Genomic DNA, 21,283 nt, shown 5'->3' on the forward strand with positions numbered 1-21,283 from the left:
TTGATCCAGTCAGAGGAGAATTGGAGAGAAATATTTTCAGAGTCAATGTCAGTATTTAATACAAAAGTCGGACAAAATATAGCTGAGAATATATACCAGTTTGTGTGGACTTGAAAATAATACAGGAAAACAAAACAGTCTCAATGTCCAAGTAAGTAAAAGGAAAACCAGGAAATGACCAAGGGTATGGAGAAAACAAAGCTTTAAGTAACAAATACTAGGAACCGTGTAACCCATTACAGCAGCAACAAGAACAAGTATCTTTATACGCAACACAGTCATTCTGCAGCATTCTCCTTTCAAGAATTACGATTCTATAACTTATAGACAGGTTATCTCAGCAGAAAGACAAACCAAATCAGAGAGGTTTGACAGAGACTCAAAAAGTGAGTAAAGATGGCAAAACACTTAGTAGAGCCAACAGCCTTCTAAAAGCTTGCATTGTTGAAGTTCTTATCAAAAAAAGTTAAGCACTTAATTAGGAAAAAATTTAAACAGTCTGATTTGAAAACAAAACAAAAAAAAAAATGGAGGAAGGCATTAGCATTTCCTGCTATTCTCTGACTTTCCGAAGCTAGTTTCCCTATTCAGTAGCAACTATGCAACCAGGTGACCGTGATTATTTTTCTAGAGCTCAAACCTGCCCCTAAGTCAAGTGTTTTCTGAGGGAAGATGAAGGGTAAGCCTGGCGGGCCTCCTGGCACCCGCCCCTCCCAATGATGTGCTCTTCTCCAGCCTGTCCTTGGCTTCCAGACAGAAGCCAGTTAAGGAGGCCCTCAAACCTGGGCAGCAGATTCTCCTGCCACCTGCACATCTGTCCTTTCCCCTATGTCCCGAGTTAGGAAACATGATGACTCTGCTTCATTATACTGGTCACAGAAATAATGTGATCACAACTATTAAGGAAAGGTTAAGAAACAAAACAGGCAATGCCAATGAAATTGGTCCATGAAAAGTGAGAGAGGTTTAATTCCAAAAGTCCACACTTCCAGCCTCTAGATAGCTTTACATCATCCCAGGAGCACATTTGGACTTTAGAAACAGGAATTATTTTCCAATATATACTGATCACTCACTAAGACACGCCAGGTACTTTACTATGGCACAAAACATTTCATCTGACAGTTCTACACACAAATGTTTATCATGAGCTGTAAGTCAATCTCAAAGCAGGGCAAATACACATTCACAAAGAAGAGAAGCCAATGAGCAAATCTTCAGAAACTCCCATTGATTTTTAAGTTATAGCTCTCAAAATTACACTTGTATTTTCTACTAACACGTTTTGGAGTCAGGGTATCATATGGCTCTGAGTGGCCTCAGATTCACCAGTGCCTCAACTCTTAAGTATTGAAATTACACGTCTGTGCTACCAGGATGGCTTTCCTAACTTTCCATTAATCTGATCAGTAATTTGATTTTTTTAAAAAAAGATTATATATACAGTATTCTGCCTGCATGCCAGAAGAGGGCAGCAGTCTCATTGGAGGTGGCTGTGAGCCACCATGTGGTTGCTGGGGACTGAACTCAGGACCTCTGAAAGAGTAGCCAGCACTCTTAACTTCTGAGTCATCTCTCCAACTCAGTATTTTACATTTAGTTATTTTATGTTTATGAATGTTTTGCCTGTTGGATTCTCTGAAACTTAGAGATGGTTGTGAGCCACCATGTGGGTTCTGGGAATTGAACCCGGATCTTCTACAAGAGCAGCAACTGCTTTTAACCACTGAGCCATCTCGCCAGCCTCCAGTAACTAGATTTTTAACTAAATCCTATGACCTATTACAAGGTTTCCAGTTATAAGAAGAAACTGGTCCCAGTATTTTATTACATTTTGCTGGTTTTGGACACATATGTGTGTGTATACGTGGGTGAAGTTCCAATGGTGTGCATGTTGAGGATCAGGGGAACATACTTGATTCTCTCAGTCTATCATGTGTGTTCTGGGGATCAAACTGGGTTATCATGTGTGTTCAGGGCTGTCAAAGTAGGCACCTTTAGAAACAACTACCTGGCTTGAATACAGGATATATGCAGATGTACAGAAAATGTTCTAAGAAGAAACATCTGAATTTGCCGCTCAGCAAGCACTTTGTTAAGTAGACCAGAGGTGAGTGACTGGGGGGGGGGGGGGGGGAGAGGAGAGGAAGACAGCTGCTGTCACCTTCACCATCTCAGATCTTGGTTTCTTTCCAGCTCGTGCTGGCTGAGCAACTTACTCGTGTGCTATGTAGCAAGGCCCACTATAGTTGTGTCTACGCCAACTTGCACCATTTATCATTATTCCCTAAACAATATGACTATTTCTTTATAGTTTATTAAGTATAAGCTACCTAGAGATCATTAAAATATACAGGAGAATGTATAGATTATATATAAACATTATGGCATTTGAACTATAGAACTTTGACCCTTGTAGAATCTGGTACCCACACACAGTAGTTCTGGAACAAACCCCTCACTTCACCCACAAACTTACAAAATTAAAACATGACCTTGTTTTACTTAAAATTCAATGGGCAAACATTACCTTTCAATCCTTTCCACACTATCAAAAGATGTATTTAATTTAATGGTGGTAATGTAGAAATTCATTTTAAATTTCAATATCAATAAGATATGATGTCCAAAGAATGAACCAATAAAACCTCCATCTTAAAAGCAAAGGAACACATCTTGGACACCTTACATTATAAAACTCAGTTCTAAGCAGGGTCTGGTTACTGTGTGTAACAAATACTGCTCATATCAAAAGTGCTGGTGACAAAGAATTTGGTGTGTCCTCCCGCAAAATGTCTGCATACATATCCATCTATCTGTAATTGTAGTAAGATCGTAATGTTTAAGGTGCTTGAAGGTTGCATTAGCTCAGATTCATTCACCTGCTACCTTTGTAGCAACTGATCAGACAGAAAAGCAGTTACTTTCTACTATGTGGCATCTGTGGAGCTGGAGCGCCCTCTATTGGTAAGGAGGAGGACACACTCATCAGTTGTCCTCCAAGTATTTTTTCATTGATTCGAAGTTCACATCCATCCTGAAGCATTCGAACTGCTATTCTAGCAATGTTCTTAGAGTCATCAAGGCCACTGTGAGGCCGCCCATCATAATCCATTCCTAATTTCTCAAGCATTATTGTTAGTTTGGTCTGGCTTCTGGGAACCTGGAAAATAAAGAACCAAGTAAGTATTAAGAACTCTGAACAATTCAGTTGAAAAATAAGCAATTTAGCTAAGGCATAACACAAAAACTTCAAGATAGCAATTATGAATATGTTCAAGCACCTTAACAAGGATATGAATAAATACCTGAACAAAGACCAGGAAAACACCAACAGTTGAGTAAAATAGTAAAAACCATTTAAGATATGAAAAGAGAATCTAAAAGAGAAATAGAATTACTAAGGGAAACGGGAAACTGCCAGGTGTGGTGGAACACATCTGCACAATGGAGGAGGAGGTAGAGGCAGAGAGGCAGATCTATCTCTGTGAATTTGAGGTCAACCTGGTCCACATAGTGAGTTCCTGTGATCCTGACTCTGAAAGATCAAAGGGGGTAAATGTTTTTAAAAAGAAAAGCTAAGTAAGTCAAAATAAAAATGAAATGGCAGAGAAACTTTCAGGTCACAAAGACATAGTAGAAAAAAAAAAATCAAAGAAAATAATAAATTTTAGAAAAAGAAAAACAAAAACCCCAGACTCAAAACATCCAGGAAATCTGGGATGGGAGACTATAAAAAAACCAAACCTACAATAATAGGTACAAAGAAAAGAGAAGAAACCTAGGTCAAAAGCACAGAAAATATTTTTATAAAAGAAAATTTCCTAATTCTAAAGAGACGCCAGCAAGGTTCAAGGGGCATTCAGAGTACCACACAGGCCGGAAGAGAAGATCCCCACAGCACTTCAATAGTCATGACACTTAAATCAAACAAAGGATGTCAAAAGCTGCAGGGGAACAAGACAGAGCCACACAGAAAGGCAGACCACTAGCCTCACACTGACCTCCCCATGCAGACTGGGAAAGCCAGAGGGCGCGGACTGATGCACAGGCATCGGAAGACCACAGGCACCAGCGCAGACCACCGCATCCAGCTAATTATAATCCCTCGATTATAGGCAGAGGAGAAAGGAACATTTCAGAGACACCAGTACATAGGTGTGGGTGGCGAGCCCTAGGCAGGATGTTGAGCTTACAGTCCTAACTGAGGTATTGACCAATGGGGAATGGATTAAAAGTGGGTGGTACTGAGGAGGTGTGCCCACAGTGTGGGAAAGGGAGACATTTCCATGCTGTGGAACAGCGAGGCAAGCTAAGACTGAATCAATTCTCAGTGGTCTGGGCAGAACAAGTCAGGCTGCTGGATTCTCTTACAAGAACAAAGGCACCGCCCTGGGAAGAGGACTGGACTACTTCACTGCTTTTCCTGCTCGCTCAGCTGTCAGCACAGGCTCCTCTTACAGCACATGGGACTAACAAAGAGGCACACCTAGACAACCTGCGGAGTGAGACCTGGAGCCTTCAGTCCTAAATGGCATGTCTCCACCCCAACCCCTCCACCCGAGGGGTTCAGGTCTATGCAGAAGAGACGAAGAGGCAGAGGTGGCAGATGACTGCAAGGAAACAGCGACTTTCAGACTCAGGACTGAGACACGTGAGCTCAAGGGCTGCCGCAGCACGCACAGGGCCTATAAGACTCAAGCGAGATGGGCCAGTGCTGAGGATGAAGGGGACAGGTTCCCACCCCTAGCCAAAAAACCATCTGTAACTAAAACCCACTGGCAACAGAAAAATTAAGTTTTCTCCAATAGTGTCTCACTGAGTATATTAACCCACGCCCCAGAAGTAATTGGCCAACACAAAAAAACTCAATGTTATTTTTGTACTTTTTTTTCTCATTTTGCTTTGGGATTTTTTTTTTTTTTTGATAGTTTGCTTGTATGTATACTTTGGTTTCCAATTTTTGAGTGAGTGTGTGTGTGTGTGTGTGCGCGCGTGTGTGTATGCACACATATTTTAAAGAGTAAGGACATAGAGTTGGGTGGATGGGGAAGATCAGGGAGGAGTTGAAAGGGGAATATTGTGACCAGAATATATTTATGAATTTTTTAAACTAAAAATGGAAATTCCGATTTAAAAATGATAAAATTACACTTTATTAGTGGTGCTCAACTTTCTGTAGAGTTGGGGGATTGAAGTGGAAACTTCTGGTTTCTTTGGAAAATCAGTAATGTCGAATGATGCTTGGCTGGAGCACGCTGGATGCCCCGCAAGCAGACACGTGAAGGACTGTTTTGCTGAAGCAGACACAGGTGAAGGGACGTTTTGCAGAGCACCCAGACTGGGTTCCCAGGACCCACACTGTCACTCCACATGCAGGCAAATCACTTGTACACATAAATTTAAAAACCTAAAAAGATGTAATACCCATACAAAACCACAGCCGAATATATATATATTATACGTATATACATATATATATATGTAAAGTAGAGCAAACATGGTTAAGAACATAATAAAAAAGGAATTTTTACCTTATAAAAGTTTCCGTATGACTTTCGAATATTGATCCACTTTTTAGCAAACGAAGGGTATTTGAGTCTGCTGAGCTGGCACTGGATATTTAAGAACTTACTCATATCCCAGGAACTTATAAAAAGAGGAAAAAAGTGTATAAAGTAAATGCTACACTATTACTACAAAGACTATTTTAAGTTGTTGTATTTGTGCTTTATTCACATTAACTTTTTCTATTCAAAGAAAATACAAAGCTTAGAAAAGTAACCTTGATTCTTAGAAAATACTTTTAAGCTTTAAAAAGGGAACAAAGTGCAGCATGTCCTTCATAAACCATCCTTACCAAGCTCATCTTGATAGCTTTTGTGGTGCTGATTCGTGGCCAAACTTCTACCTTTCTGAATTCTTCTGTGTAACTGGTAGGCTTACATGTTATAATAAATTTATCATTTTAGTTAAGTTCTTTTAGCAAGTTTTAAGGTAAAAATACAACCTGGCTTGCTATTTCTCCATAGCTTACAGGTTAATGTCAATGCTACAAGGCATGGTACACACTCCTTAACCCTGGCACTGCGAAGGCTGAGGAGCCAGAGCTACGTCACACAGTGAGGTCTTGTCCCCACACCAACGCCAGCAGGTAGAGTGAGTGCCCTGTAGAAGCTGAGTTCATTCGGATACTGCCTTTCTTGGGCAAAGTCGAAACAGCAGCAATTAGAATCTTCGGTGGGGAATTTACAATCCCTCAACTCAGTTACCATAAAATCAAATATATACAAATATAAATAAAACGTCCTAGGACCCTACTGCTTCTGTGTACTTTCAACAGCCTGAACCGAAAGCAATCGTCACTAGCTCTGAGCAGAAAACCTGAGCTGCCTAAATTATTTCTGGAGGCAGTAAGGTTTCTAAAGAGCCCTGCTGATTCCGATTTTTAATAGCAATGATAATGTGTTGAATTCCACGTGCACCTGTCTATGTGAAGACCTCTAATCCCGTGTGAGCAGCACCCTAACGGGAACACACCACCACAGCGAGACAGAAACCAGAGCAGGAGCCGCTCGTGCCTTGTTCCTTTACCTTTAGTGGGGCTGCGGACAGTGACCTGCTACAGTGTCTACAGTGTCTATAATCCTTCTCTCAATCCTTCAGATTCTCCTGTGTAGACTTTCATTTTCCTTCTTTCCTTCTTTCCTTCTTTCCTTCCTTCCTTCCTTCCTTCCTTCCTTCCTTCCTTCCTTCCTTCCTTCCTTCCTTCCTTCCTTCCTTCCGTCTGTCCTGTCCTCCCTCCCTCCCTCCCTCCCTCCTTCTTCCTTCCTTCCTTCCTTCCTTCCTTCCTTCCTTCCTTCCTTCCTTCCTTCCTTCCTTCCTTCCTGAGAGGAGGCCTCAAATTCATGTGGGCTGACCTTGAATCCCTGATCTTCCTGCTTCCAACTCCCAAGTGGGGGATAACAGATGAGCACCCCAACACCCAGTTCTCATCTCTCTTCTCATTTAACAGATAACTCTAGACCTGGAAGACTACGGGGTAAAAAAAGGCCATGCTCTGAAAGGATTTCCAACATCCTATAAAGAAGAGCACATGACATACAGTCAGCACGGCAGACATCCCAATGGCTGTTAAGATGTGGAAGGAGCAGTGAGTGCTGGTGCCGGGGAAGAACTGAAGGAAAATGTGATAAGGAGGAGAGTCTCCTAGGAGGAAGAAAACATGAACTGGGCAGAGAACAGGCAAACCCTTAGTGAGTGGACGGACGGCCCGAAGAATGGTGTGTGAGGCAGATGTGTGTGGACTGTGTGGTGTGAGAAGACACCAAGCTGTAGGCCTCGGTGAGCCAGCAAATGTCAGGATGGACACAGGGACACAGACAAGCTATTTCAGCAGGATGTGGGAGTTCGCATCATCCTGGGTTCTAGTTATAGACTTGACATATTGGTGGCTTTTCTTCCTTTCCTCCATGCTGAGAATTCAACTTTAACTAGGGAAAGAATGTGAGATGAAAACACTCTTTCTGTAGAGTGACCTCTGGGGACTCTAATAGTCACACACTCCATGGATACTGTAAGAGTTAAATGAATTAAGAGCCTCTTTTAGTTAAGAGGGCTTTGGAGCATTCCCTACTCACCCATCCGTCAATATGCAGTACTTGTACTTCGTTCCCAGCTCCTTTGACTTCATCCACTCGATGACCTTTTTCAGGACCTGGGGGAAAGCATCGGCTCTGTCTACCTGATCCTGAAGATACAAAGGAGAGACGGTGGCAGTTCCTGCTGCAGCTGACAGTACACACACACACATAACCGGAGGGAAGCACATAGCATGCGGGCTGTCGAACTTCTATGATTTCCATGACTAAGACCTACTTACCGCCTAAATGCCCCCCTGAGACAGTTAGGAAGACATCATTCTATACCCAAGAATCAGGTACTGTTTTCAACTGAGTGGACAATTCTCCCAAAATTAAGATTTAAGAGTGTCCCGATTTTGTCAACTTCACACAGGTGACCTAGAGTCACCTGGGAAGAGTGAATCTCAAGGGAAGAACTGCCTGGACCAGACTGGCCTGTGGGCAGCCCCTGTGGGAAGGGTCTCGACCGCTGAAGCAGGAGGGCCAAACCCACTGTGGGCAGAACAGCCCTGGGCAGGGGCTAGAGATGGCTGAGTAAGAAAGCCTGCTGAGCTGCAGCCAGAGAGCAGGCCGGCTGAGTGAGGCGGTGAGCAATTCTCCTGGCGTCTGCTTCCATCTCCTCCCAGATTTCTGTCAATGAGGCACTGAAAGCCCTTTCCTCCCAAGTTGCTTTTGGTCGTGGTATTTATTACAGCTACAGAAAGTAAACTAGAACAAAAACCAACCCTAGTAGCTCTTTGTGAGTAACTGATTCTTTAGACAATGGGCCAATATTCCATTTAACCTATGGCCCCTAAGAATTCTCCATCTTAAGTCTCACCTTCTCCACACTATACTTGCTACAGTATGTGCGGCACAGTGTATAACACTGCCACAGGGCTGGACTTTGTAAAACATCCGTTTGACATATTGCAGGTCTTACACTTGCTTCCAGAATCACAGAACCTATATGATCTGCGCCATCCTGAACTACACCAGCTCTGCCACAACACACCTACAGCGCCCAACCCTTCCATTCTGCCCATTCACTTAGCATGATCAGTCCAAGTACATAAACACAGATGTACGCCCTCGGTATAGATGCCTTCACAACCTAATAACATCCTAACTTGTATTCCTAGCCAAACTGTAACCACTGGTTTATTCTGTCTGATCCTGACTCATAGACAACTGAAGCAAGCAAATGAAACGACCAAATAAATTAACAAAGTCTACACACTGAAACTTAACCAAAATCCACAGATCGACTAAAGAAAGTGTGTAGTCAAGATTGAGTGTGAGTGCAGCACAGCGACACTACCTTACTAATGCTCCATTTTACAACAGAAATCTTGACTGCATTATCGCAACTGAGAGGTGGGTAAGTGCAGAGCTGAGGCTTTGGCTTTAACTTTCGTTTCTAAGGTGAGTCTGCCAGTGCTGCCCAGGCTGGTCTCAAATATCTGTGCTCAAGAGAACCTCTTAGCCTCAGAATTGCGTCCCCTACTCCCTTAGCATATGAGACCGTGGAATCTATCACTGCACCAGCTCTAAGGCTTTTTGTTAAAAAATTTTCTTTATCATTATTATATTACTATAACATAATTTACTGTTTTTTAAATTCTTTTTAAAACTTCTATGTATGAATATTTTGCCTTCATGTATACTATATAAATGTTTAGTGCTTATGGAGACTAGAAAAGGGCACTGGGTCCTGAGTGTGGATTGTGAGCCACCGTATGGATGCTGGGAATCAAACCCAGACATTCTCTGGAAGAAGAACCCGTGCTCTTAACCACTGAACCATCTCTTTTTGATGTTGTTATTTTAATTACAGTATGAAAGACTTTTACAAAATAAGGAAAACAGCACATTAGAGTGTTTATAGCAATATTTTTTAAACTATCTACAAAGGAAACCACTGATTTAAAATTTTCAAATTCAAAATAACCAAAACCAACAGAAATTAAAAGAGAATAATCACCTGAGTAATTCCAGTAAGCGTGATGCAGAACTCTGAAAGCTGAGCATTAACTTCCGGCCTCACATACTGCTGGAAGGTATCTTCCTACAGCGGGACATAAGGGGAAATGTCTCACATGACTACACACATGGTACGCACACTCCACCATCCAGCCACAGATGAGTTCATCCACTCCAGACGGACCATTGCAGAGTTCCTAAGGAGACTCCCCTGGGTCCCCCAACAAAATCCCTCTGATATTTAAATGTAAAGACACAGCTTATTTTGGGTTTTAAAGACATCAAGTCAAAAGGTATCTGAAAGCACACCTTCAAACCACAACTGTGGTAAATATTTTCTTTGCCTGGGAAATACTGACCATCTTGTTTGTCTATTTAAACACAATTAAGCCCTTTGACCCAGCTGCTACTTTATGATAATGGCTTGTAAAAACAGTACATCCTTTGGAAGAAAGGAGGCCTCAACTGTAGGAAATCATTCCAAAAAAGTATTCACTGAAACTAAACACCGAAAGTCAAACCTCGGCATGTGACTACAGCAACTTATAAGACACTAATTGTGTGACACTAATTGTGTAACATTTCTCAAGTTTTCATGTTGGTTTCCAAGTTATAGGCCCCAATTCTGAGAACTTTATCAGGCTTTGAGAAAGCTTCTTTTTCCTCCTGTTGGACATTGCTTCATCAAACTACTGGGTTATTTTTTGAAAATTAAGACCAATTTCAAACCCTGAAGATTTAAAGATTTATTTATTTACTTATTTATTTTATGTATGTGAGTACACTGTCACTGTCTTCAGATATCAGAAGAGGGCATCCCATTACAGATGGTTCTGAGCCACCATGTGGTTGCTGGGAGTTGAACTCAGGACCTTTGGAAGAGCAGTTAGTGTTCTTAACCACTGAGCTATCTCTCCAGCGCAACCCTGAAGATTTAAAGGTGGCAACTGTTAAGCTCAACTATATACAAATAAAAAGAATTTTTTTTTTGTAGAAAAGTTTTTAAAAATGTGTTCTCTTTTTCATGTGTATGTATGTGCATATAAGCTCACACAGCGCAGATGCCCATGAAGCCAGAAGAGGGCACCGGATCTCCTGGACCTCTCGGAGCTGGAATTAGTCATTTGTGAGGCTACTGGTGAGCGTCCTGGAAACCAAACAGCAGTCAGCGCTCTGACTGCTGAGCCATCTCTCCAGCTCCTAAAGGGTTAAACATTAAGAATGCCAAAGGTACATGATTTCTAAGAACAAATTGTTTTTTAAATGGGGGAAGGGGTAAATTTTTATGTGTGTGCCTGTTTTGTCTGCATGTATGTCAGCCAGAAGAGGGTGTTGGATTCTCTGAAACTGGTTACCGACAGGTGACAGCTAGCTGCCATGTGGATGCTAGGAATAGAACCTGGATCTTCTTGAAGAACAGCCATCTTACCAGGAATAAGAACAAATTCTTACTACACACCATCTTACCTACAACAATCTGTTAAGCAGATGTTTAATGAAAACTGTAAAAGTAAAAAAAACAGCAAAGAACATTTTAATTTTGAAAGTTAAATAAATGCTTTCATTTACTTTTTTTTTAGCAAGAATTTCAGTTAGTTGGATGTTATAAATATATAGTTTATAAAAGCCTTCGTAGCTGCCATTTTTCCTTTTGGTTTGACATTAATCTGTTTTGGAGAAGGTGATTTTAGAAACAGGCTAGATTATGCAGGTGGCAGACAGTAAGAGGTCCTGCTTCCCAAGGTGCACGGGAAGAACTGCTTAAAGCTGCGAGGGAGAGCACAACTAAGAGGGTCTGACAGAAAGGCTGAGGAGTACCACTGACAAGCCTTGCTGCTCTTAGTGAGGAGACCGACGAGGCACTGTGACATCTCCTCACTCAGAGCTTATGAGATAGGAGACATTATTTTGAGGGATTCATTCTAGGAAGTCCTGAATTAAAAACACAGTGCCAACAATTACCTGGGGCACACTCGTGTGGCTTGGAAATGCAGGCTTAGATGTTTCCCCTATGCCATCAGAAATTACCTCTACAAACGATTCTCTACCTTCACTGTACTTAAAAACCATCTATGGAACTTTTAAAAAATATTGATGCCAAGGGCCCTGCACAGAACTAGATTCTTAGCACCTCACATCAGGGTATTTTTCCAGTTCACTTGTTACTTCCCTGAAGACTGATATCTACCCAGGCATTCTAAGTAACAGAAAAATGTTACTTAGTTTTAGCTTTTCATGGACAAGAGAAACAGTTCCCAGAAGTGCTTCACTGTGGCTTTTCTATTAATCATGCTGATACAGAACTCACAGCAATATACAAAAACTTCCTTTTATAATTCTATTTCCAGCTAAGATGGCAAACAAGAGCTCCCAGCTCACTAATGAACACCAGAATAGTTGCTACTAAAACTGAGATGAAGACAGAACAATTCACTTACGATTTCTAAGCTGTGTGTATTCAACAGAACGACAGGAAACTCAATAATTTCATGTAGGAACTCAGCTGGGTTCCCCTCTTCACAAGTAGCCTCAAAGTCAATAATACAAATATAGTCATAGTAACTGTCCACAGCATTGCTTTCTTTCAGCATCAGCTTCTGCTTCTTGTAATAGTTTTTCAGTCTCTTCTTCAGAACATCCTTGACTCCTCTAAAAACATATAATTAAGTAAATGTTACAGTTGAGAATCACAGCTCCCACCTGCTGGCATTAGTGTGCAGTTGCAGCCACAGCAATGCTAACAAATGCTACCTAAAACAAATATAAGAACGGAAAGAAAACTTCAAAGCTAAGTTAGCAAAGAGCTAATGAAAACAAATGACTAAAAGGACAAAATTTCCTTCACAAAACAAAGGTGTCTTCTTCATTGTACCTAGTATTTCAAGCTATAACCTTGAACCTACACATAACGCTGCCCTATATGTTAAGACTCACATGCTATAAAAACTGAAGCTAATGGACAAACTGTCATGTTCCATAAGAAAACTCAGGTAAACTGAACACATCGTACTCTCTTCTGGCATTCACAGGTTAGACAACTAAGCAAAAACAACTGACGGTATGAAAACATGGCCCTCAAGTTGAGTATCTTAGGCTACTTCAAAAGTACCTGAGGCTAGACCACCCTAGAGCATGCTTTGAGAGAACACTAAGATACTCAGTAAGAGTCTGAGTAAACCTAGGTTGCTGGATTTCTTGATCACATCACCAGTTAGTGACTTAAAACTCACATGTTTTAAGTCTACTGTTTTCCTTTCTAAACAACCACTGAAGCACAAGAATCCTACCTATGAAAACAATAATCAATCAACCAGTGCTTGCTTTAAACAAAATATCTTAGTGATTTTTCTTTTTTTGAGACAGGGTCTCACTATGTAGCTCTGGCTGTCCTGTAACGATGTAGACCAGGCTGGCTTTGAACTCAGAGACCCACCTGCTTCTGAAGCCTCCCCAGTGCTGGGGCTAACATGTGCCATCATGCCCAGTGTTTTAATGTCTTCTTCCCACATTGTCAACCTGGGAAAGTCCATCAAGCCTTTTCTTTTTACGATGTTGAGTTGCTTGTGAGACGTGACTAATTTAAGTTCCTTTCTGTTAATTTCTTTTCTTTCATCTTATTTATCTGTTGTTTCTCTGAAGAAATGGCAGTGCAAACCTGATGGTGGCACAAACTGACCTAGCTGCCCAGGGTAAAGCCCCTCCTCTCTAACATCTGCCTTGCTCCTCTGCATCCAAACACCGTGTTTGCCAGCTCTATCTCTGAACACCACTCTGAACCAGGCTGTCTTCAATCTCTACTACAGCTTCTCTTAGTGTTGTGGACTATGGCAGAGGCCACGCTTACCACAGCCTGCAGCACACTGCTTCACTCACGTAACAACTAAGCACCAAACCACGCAGTGGTGGTGCACGCCTTTGATCCCAGCACTTGGGAGGCAGAGGCAGGAGGATCTGATTTTGAGTTCAACACCAACCTGGTCAACAGTGTGTTCCAGAACAGCCAGGGCTAGACAGAGAAACCCTGCCTAAAAAAAAAAAATCCTAAATAAAATAAAAAGAACTGAACATAAATTCAATTTCCTGTGTAAGTCATCTTCAGTGGCTTCCTTCAGTCACAAGGTAAGACTTCACGTTGCCTCAACTTACCACTTCAGTCTCACCGTCAAACATTCCTCCCCACAGTATGCTGACAGACCATAAGCTATGTTATGCAGCACTGAATTTGAATGTGTTCTCGAATTCTTTTAATTACACAATAATTTTGGTTATATAATAAAGACAAGAACATGTGACCAAAAAACCCATACAAATAGAATAGAAATTACAAGGTCTTCTTGTTTTGTTTTTAATTTCTTTTTGCCTGAAATAGGTGCCTTCCTTTTCCTATCTGACATAATTTAAGTGTCACACTTCTGAATTCCTGGGCCACAGTGTTTTGCATCCTTAGCTAAACTTGGCCAGAACTCCAACACTCATGTAACACCCAGGAGGCAGAGGAGGATTGTGTGCTTAAGGGCAGCTCAGACTACACTTGTGTCAAAGGTAAAAATTAAGGAAACATACTTGCTACAACAGACATGACTATATATTTATCCAGTGACAGTACATTTCTCAAATATTCACAAACGTTGACTCAAAGATGTTGCCATCTAAAGGACAGCAATAGAGTTGCATGCCAAGACTCATGCTAAAGTAAATTTTTATTTTTTCCTTTAAAAAAATCATTATTTTTTAGTGGTTTCTAAAATGAGAAGTTACTACTTCTATAACTGGAAAGTGATCCTGGTTTTTTTTTTTTTTTAAGAACTAGAGTATATTAACTGCTTCAAGTAACAGGTTAGAAGTTGGTTTTATTTACCTTGTTTCAAGCTTAAATTCTGAAAGTTTGGCTCTTAGTTCCTCCTTACTCATTCTGTTGATACAACCATTTGTTATTGCGATCTCTTTGTAAATAGGGTCACTGAAGTCACTGCCATTGGAGGAAATGAACTTAGATCCATCTGTCTCTTTGCCATCAAGTCTGCATCGCTGCTTTTTCTATGAAGGAAGGGAGAGAGGTGAATTATAATCAGTACAGATATAGTTTAAAGATGCAAACTCCTGGTGCTACACGCACAGTGAAAGACTCCCCTTGGCGCCGTGGAGGAGGACAGGAAGATGAAAAGATGTTTCCAACATAATTGGCCTCGCTCTACTCTGAGTCATGAGATTCCTCAGAGGCAATGAAGCCAAGTAAAAAGAAGGCAGATATTAGCATCATCAGAGCCATGTCCGTCTGGGGCCTCGGCTGGCCATTTACTAGCTCATGGCCTCCGGGCAATTATTAGCCTCTGATCTGCAGTTTCCTCACCTATACACAGGTAATTGTCCCAGATGGTATTTGGTAATGGTAAACAGTGTTTAGGTGGCATTTATCCTAAGTTTGAGGCTGTGTATACAGCAGGCTACTAATAAACAGTGATTTTACTTATGATCACCAGACTACCAAGACGGTCACCAGATGACCAAGCCCTTTCACAAACAATATCCCAAACTCAGAATAGGCTGTTTAAAGTGACTTTTACAAAATTGTGCATGCATGAACCAGTGACTTCCTGAGAACATTTTAGCCTAGCTTTATTTCACAAAGTTAACAGAACCTGCCTCAAATAAAAATGAAAGCAGATGTTAGCCTGGAACTAAAACTTCCTAGCACTTAAAACAAACAAACAAACAAAAACATTCTGTTTTTGTTTTGTTTTGTTTTTGTTTTTGAGACAGGGTTTCTCTATATAGCCCTGGCTGTCCTGGAACTCACTCTGAAGACCAGGCTGGCCTCCAACTCAGAAATCCGCCTGCCTCTGCCTCCCAAGTGCTGGAACTAAAGGCGTGCACCACCACTGCCCATGCATTCTGTTTTAAAGTTCATAATTTAAGTCATTTATTCAAATCTAGTGCTTTTCTATCACGTGACTCCATTCTATTTTCCTCATAGGCAGAGCTAAACCACAAATATAATACTTTTTAAGGAAATTTTGAAGTTAACTAAATGCCTATATGCAATGCTACGAATATGTGATGTTTTCAGAATTGTCAAAAAGTTTATTTATGGGCTGGAGAGATGGCTCAGTGGTTAAGGACAGAGTCTGTTCTTCCCCATGGTCCTTCAATTCTCAGCAATCATGTGAAGTCTCACAAGCATCTATCTGATGCCCTCTTCTGGCATGTGGTATATATGCAGATAGCACTCATACACATATTAAAAAAAAGTGTATAGCACTACACTCAGCTTGAAAAAGTTGATTTACTATTAACATATAATGTGTATTTACTGGGTCATAAGTTACTACATTGTCCCCAAGTGAATGTTACTAATTATGGAATAATGAGGAATCCCCAGAGAGGGTGCAGTCCCTAGCTTAAGACAAGGATTACCCCTGACTCTTAGCTTTCAACTGCAGCAAACTTACTAGAAGTGACTGCTCGGCACTATGCCAGAGAACCCAGAATTCTTACTGCTAGCTTCATTGAGAAAGAGGACAATGATTCCACTGCATGACTTGTTCTGGAGTGGGAATAAGCTTGTCAAATATACATGTTACAGAGGTAAAGTCCTTACTTCGTAAATCAGTATATGTTTAGACAAATGTGTTGAAGATTATACTACACTTTGACCAAATAACTAGCTTTCAGGTGTATTTAAATTTCTCCTTAGACATTATCAGGATAATTTTTATTTAAAGTTACAATGAGTTTTAAGCTCCATCATTATTCAGGGTACAAAACTGTCAACATTAACTGCTTAACCAAAATCAATGTCTTAGTTAACTTATACAAATTCTCTTTGAATAAGTCCATTCTGATATACTTGAAGAATTCTTATCTAAAATTCATAGCTTTGAAAATTTACCACACAGATACACCTATTCTGGATAAATAAATGGCCATTTCTTCTGATGCCAAGGTCTGACTCCAGCCTTGATTTTGTGAAAACTGTTACCTCCCAAATTTCAAGTATACAAGTCCTCCCCCCCCCCAAAAAAAAAGTTTAAATAAACCAACAAAGGAAGATAAGGAAACTCACAACCCCACATGCGCAATTATCTGCAAGCACACTTATTTACTAAATTAATGCCTACGATTAACACTAGCACACTCATCTCCAGATTCACCTATCATGCCTCACTCACATACAGGACTGGCCAAATAAGAACTGTGGCGATGGATTCACAACATGGAAAGAAATACTCATTTTCATAGAGTCTTGACATTCTGTAACCTGCATGTACCCAATTAAATATGCATATGGCTTCTATTATTACAAATAAGACATTCCTTTATGTTACGGGAAAGGATCATGGACTTTACTAATTTGCAATACTGTAGAGAAGGGCCTCGGAGTGTGGAACTTAAGGATGGGTTTGCACACTTTCCTGAACAAAAACGTGAATATCTCAAAATATTGCTGTTCGTTTACTATTGTGAAGGCAGCTCTATCTTCATCTTTGAAAGCCTTTTTAAATGTACACAATCTACTGTTTGTCTCAATGTGTCAAAGTTTTATAAAGTAACTAAGAAGTAACCACTTCTCAACAAAACCTGTTTCCACATCTTATAGTCAAAATATACACTATTTACAAAAAAAAAAAAAAAAAAAAGCTTTTGCTTCTGCACACTGAAACAAAAATGTCCAAACATTAAAATGCCAAAATGCCACATCTTTCCTTCTACTGGTTTACATCAACCACCAAAATTGGAGCTGGTGGAAATTCACTAGCCAAATCTCAAAAACAACTTTGTTTTAAACACTTTGTTTTAACAAACAAAATAGTTGCGGGGGGGGGGGGGGAGGGAGAGGAGGAAATCAATCTGAACACAGATCCAGGCCTTCAGAGCATTCTATTTCAAAGTTTCAGGACTCGGAAGGACAATGAAGTATATTCAACTTCTCTTACAAAAAGCTTTGCTAATTAAAATTAGCTTTAGAACCGACTTTGATGATGTTGTTGACAACATATGTTAGAATGAAAGGGGCATCTTTCCAGAGAGGGCAAATGGAAACTTCTTTCAGCCTTCCAAAGTACCACCAGAGGACGCATGCTCAGGACAAGAGGAGCACAAGATCTAAAAGTTAGAAAACACTCCACTATAAAAGAACACAGGAAGCCAGAGTGGACAACAAAGGTGTGTATATGAGATGGACAAAGCGACACAGAATGAGTAGCGCAAACTAGACACTCTCAAAGACTGTTAAAAGGAAAACTCTAGAGGCCTGAGAGGCAAACAGCTTAACCATGAAGAACAAAGTCTGCTCTTCCCCAGAACCCATCTGTAACCTCTTCTGGTCTTCACAGGCACCAGCACACACGTGGCATCCATATACACACATTATCCGCGCACAACACGAATTCATTAAGATGAATAAAGTCCGGGGATGGGCTGCCATTCATGCCGCTGTCGTGGGGGTGCACCACGACACTTAGGGGTACCAAATCACTTAGCTGATCGTGGCAGGGTTCTGGGCAAGACAGTAGGGGACGGGGGATAGACTTGGGGGGAGGGTCCTCTCGGGAACAGCCCGACCTCGGGGTGCCGATGGCAGTGGGCTGGGAAGACACAGTTTGCCGGAGCATCCCAAAGGGCTTGCAGCCGCACCTGACAGTGAGGGTGGGCGCTGGCGAGAACTCAGCCAATCAGCGCCGCGGGGCTGATGGAATGGCAGTGCGCCCGCGCGCGCGCGCCGAATGTGTCCGCGGAATTCTCACTCGGAACTTCCCGCCCGACCTCCTCCCTTCAGCTGAGGGTGCTCGCCCCGACTAGGACGGAGCAGGGGAGAGAGCGAGCGAGCGAGCGAGCGAGCGAGCGAGGCCGCCCCGCGCGAGCACCCTCACCTCCACGCTCAGCGGCCGGGACTCCTCACACTCCGGCCGCGGTGTCTTCTGCTGCGCCGCGTCGCCGCCACGCTCCCGGCTCCTCTCGTCCTCCATGCCGCCTCTCGCGCCGGGAGACGGCCGCTGACGCTCGCTGCCACTCCACCGAGCCCCGCGAAAGCCGCCTTTCTCCCTTGAAAAACTACCGCGCTCACGTTCCCGCGGCGGCCGCCACACAAACTCCGCCGGACGCCTCCTACTTCCGGGAAGCGTGTGGCGTCGTCACGCCGCGCAGGCGCAGTGGGCGGGCCCGCGCGCGCGGGGACGGCGGCCGGAGAGAGCCCGGGAGTGGAGAGCTTTGGGGAAGTGGGGGTAGGCAGCCCGCAGGCTCAAAGGTGGTAGTCTGAACGGGGCTGCGCCTGTTGCCTAGGATGCGCGTGTGAAGCTGCACTAATTAGAGTTTGCTGCAGGTTCTAAGGTCTTTCCCCCAGTAATTCAGAAATCTATTTTCTTCCTATAGCAGAAGCTGCTTTGACAGCCAGTGTGCTCTATGTCTATGCCCTTCTGCAGATGGTTCCCAGTGTCCAGAGAGAACAGGTTTTCTCTCAGCCAGTTGCACGCTTAAATCTACAGGATTGCATCCCTTTCCGCTGCTGTTTGGTATTTGGTGACATTTTTAAAATCATTTCATTTAGGGAAAGTTCATCTCCACCCCCACTTTGTGTTTATGGGTGTTTTACAACTGTGAGCTTGTGTGCACTGCGTGTGTGCAGTACCCCAGTGAGGCAGAAGACAGCGTTGTCCCTGGGATTGGAGTTAGAACCACTTGGGAGTTGCTATGTGGGTGCTTTTGAGAGGCAAAGGAAGAAACCACCATTCCACTGAAGTGTCTGGGCAAGACAGACTTAACTCTATCAAGCGGGTATGCCGGGAAGAGTGAATACATAAAAGACAAGTGTCCTGGAGGAGCGGGGGCTGGAGAGATGGCTCAACGGTTAAGAGCACTGACTGTTCTTCCAGAGGTCCTGAGTTCAAATCCCAGCAACCACATGGTAGCTCACAACCATCTGTAATGAGATCCGATGTCCTCTTCTGGGATGTCTGAAGACAGCTACAGTGTACTTACATATTAAAAAAATAAATAAATCTAAAAAAAAAAAACCCAAATACTATTTTTAAAAAGTGTTTTTGGTGATTATTCTAACTTAGGAAGTGGTTGTGTCTCTTCCTCTTGCTTAAGGTCCCGTTTCACAGCCTGATTTGACTGGCTAGTCTGAAAAGAATTGGTGCACCGGAAATGGAAGAGGAGGAAATGGGTCACTGGAATAAAGGAGCAGTTCTTTGTGTAAACAGTAATTTTTCTGGAGGATTGACCCATTCATTTTAAAAGTCTTACACGGTGAAGGAAGATAAAAAGGATTTCAATTCTTTGTCTTAACACAAGTTTTATAGTATCCATAGAAAAGACTTGTGGTGGTTTGAATATGCTTGGCCCAGGGAGTGGCACTATTAGGAGGTGTGGCCTTGTCGGAGGAAGTGTGTCACTGTGGGGATGAACTTTAAGAACCTCATTGTTCTGGCTGCCTGGAAGCCAGTCTTCTCCTGTTTGCCTTTGGAACAAGATGTAGAGCTCTCAGCCCCTCCTGCACCGTGCATGCCTAGACACTGCCATCCTCCTGCCTTGCTGGCAATGGACTGACCTCTGAACCTGTAAGCCCGCCCCAATTAAATGTTGTCCCTATAAGAGTTGCCTTGGTCATGGTGTTTGTTCACTTGTCATAAGACAAGACTCTCATTTGGTATTTCTTACACACTGGGGATTGAGCCGAGGTCTCTGAAAAAGCAGCCAATAATGCATCTAACCATAAAAAGAAAAAAAAGTCACTATTCCAGTCCCAAATCTGATTTGCTTATTTTTAAAATATTTTATTCGACGTATATGAGTATTTTGTCTACATGTGCAGATGCACCAACAGAAGCCAAAGCATATAAGACTCCCTGGAGTTGGATTACAGATGTCAGCTGCCAAGTGGGTGCAGGGAACTGAACACTAGCCCTCTGTAAGAATCCTGTGACAAACCTCAATGACAGTAAGTCTTTCTTCTTTCCCATCTATGTTTTGATTTCTGAGAATATAAACATTAGAAATAGATTATATTTACTGAATAAACCATTCCTTTTTAAAGTTAGTTTTGTCAGGATACATTGGGTTTGAGACTTCCCTAGCAGGCCTTGAGTGAAGTGACTACATTTCTCGGATTAAGAAACAAACACTTTAGAGTCATTGGCATGTGGGTAGTTAAGGAGAGAGAATGGTTGAGGTCTGTGCTGGGATATAATTACAAGAGGAAAGAGCGCTTGTGAACCAGCACTGAAAGGCCTCTCACATTCACTGATTACAGGGAGAGGAGGAGTAGCCCGAGAAGATGGAGAAGGACTAGCCAGAGAGAAAGAAGGAAGCCAGTGGCTAATTTTTGGTGTCAATTTGACCACATTGGAACCGACTAAATCCCAAGCAGCTGGGTACATTTTCTCCCGTGGGGGATTTTCTTCATTTGGATCATTTGAGGCGAGAAGACCCACCCAAAATCTGGATCATGCCTACTAGTGGCAGCCCCCATGAAAGGACATGGAAACTGGAAGATTGTGCCCTTCGCCTGCTTGCCTGTCTTACCTGTCCTGCTGCTGAGGTACTGCTTTCCTCAGACAGACTCCAGCCAGCGAGACTGAAGACCAGCTGACATCCAGCCTCATAGTCTGCACTGCTACAGGAGTCCTGACCTTCCATCAGGAGACAGCCATTGTTGGACTATTTGGACCATATCTGTA

General features: G+C 42.3%; 1 protein-coding gene across 1 annotated transcript; it reads right to left on the bottom strand.

Annotated features, from left to right (window-relative positions):
• Nucleotides 1-941: 941 nt before the first annotated feature.
• On the bottom strand, nt 942-18,736 carry Eri1 (exoribonuclease 1). The gene is made up of 7 exons (XM_052162248.1): nt 18,476-18,736; nt 14,464-14,642; nt 12,044-12,254; nt 9,607-9,690; nt 7,641-7,750; nt 5,535-5,649; nt 942-3,163 (listed from the first exon to the last, which is right to left on the bottom strand). Exons 1-7 carry the CDS (start codon nt 18,569-18,571, stop codon nt 2,921-2,923), a joined length of 1,038 nt encoding a protein of 345 aa, XP_052018208.1. The 5' UTR covers nt 18,572-18,736; the 3' UTR covers nt 942-2,920.
• Between the last annotated feature and the right edge of the window lie 2,547 nt (nt 18,737-21,283).

This window comes from Apodemus sylvaticus, chromosome 18, assembly GCF_947179515.1.
Source record: "Apodemus sylvaticus chromosome 18, mApoSyl1.1, whole genome shotgun sequence".
Taxonomy (NCBI): Eukaryota; Metazoa; Chordata; class Mammalia; order Rodentia; family Muridae; genus Apodemus; species Apodemus sylvaticus.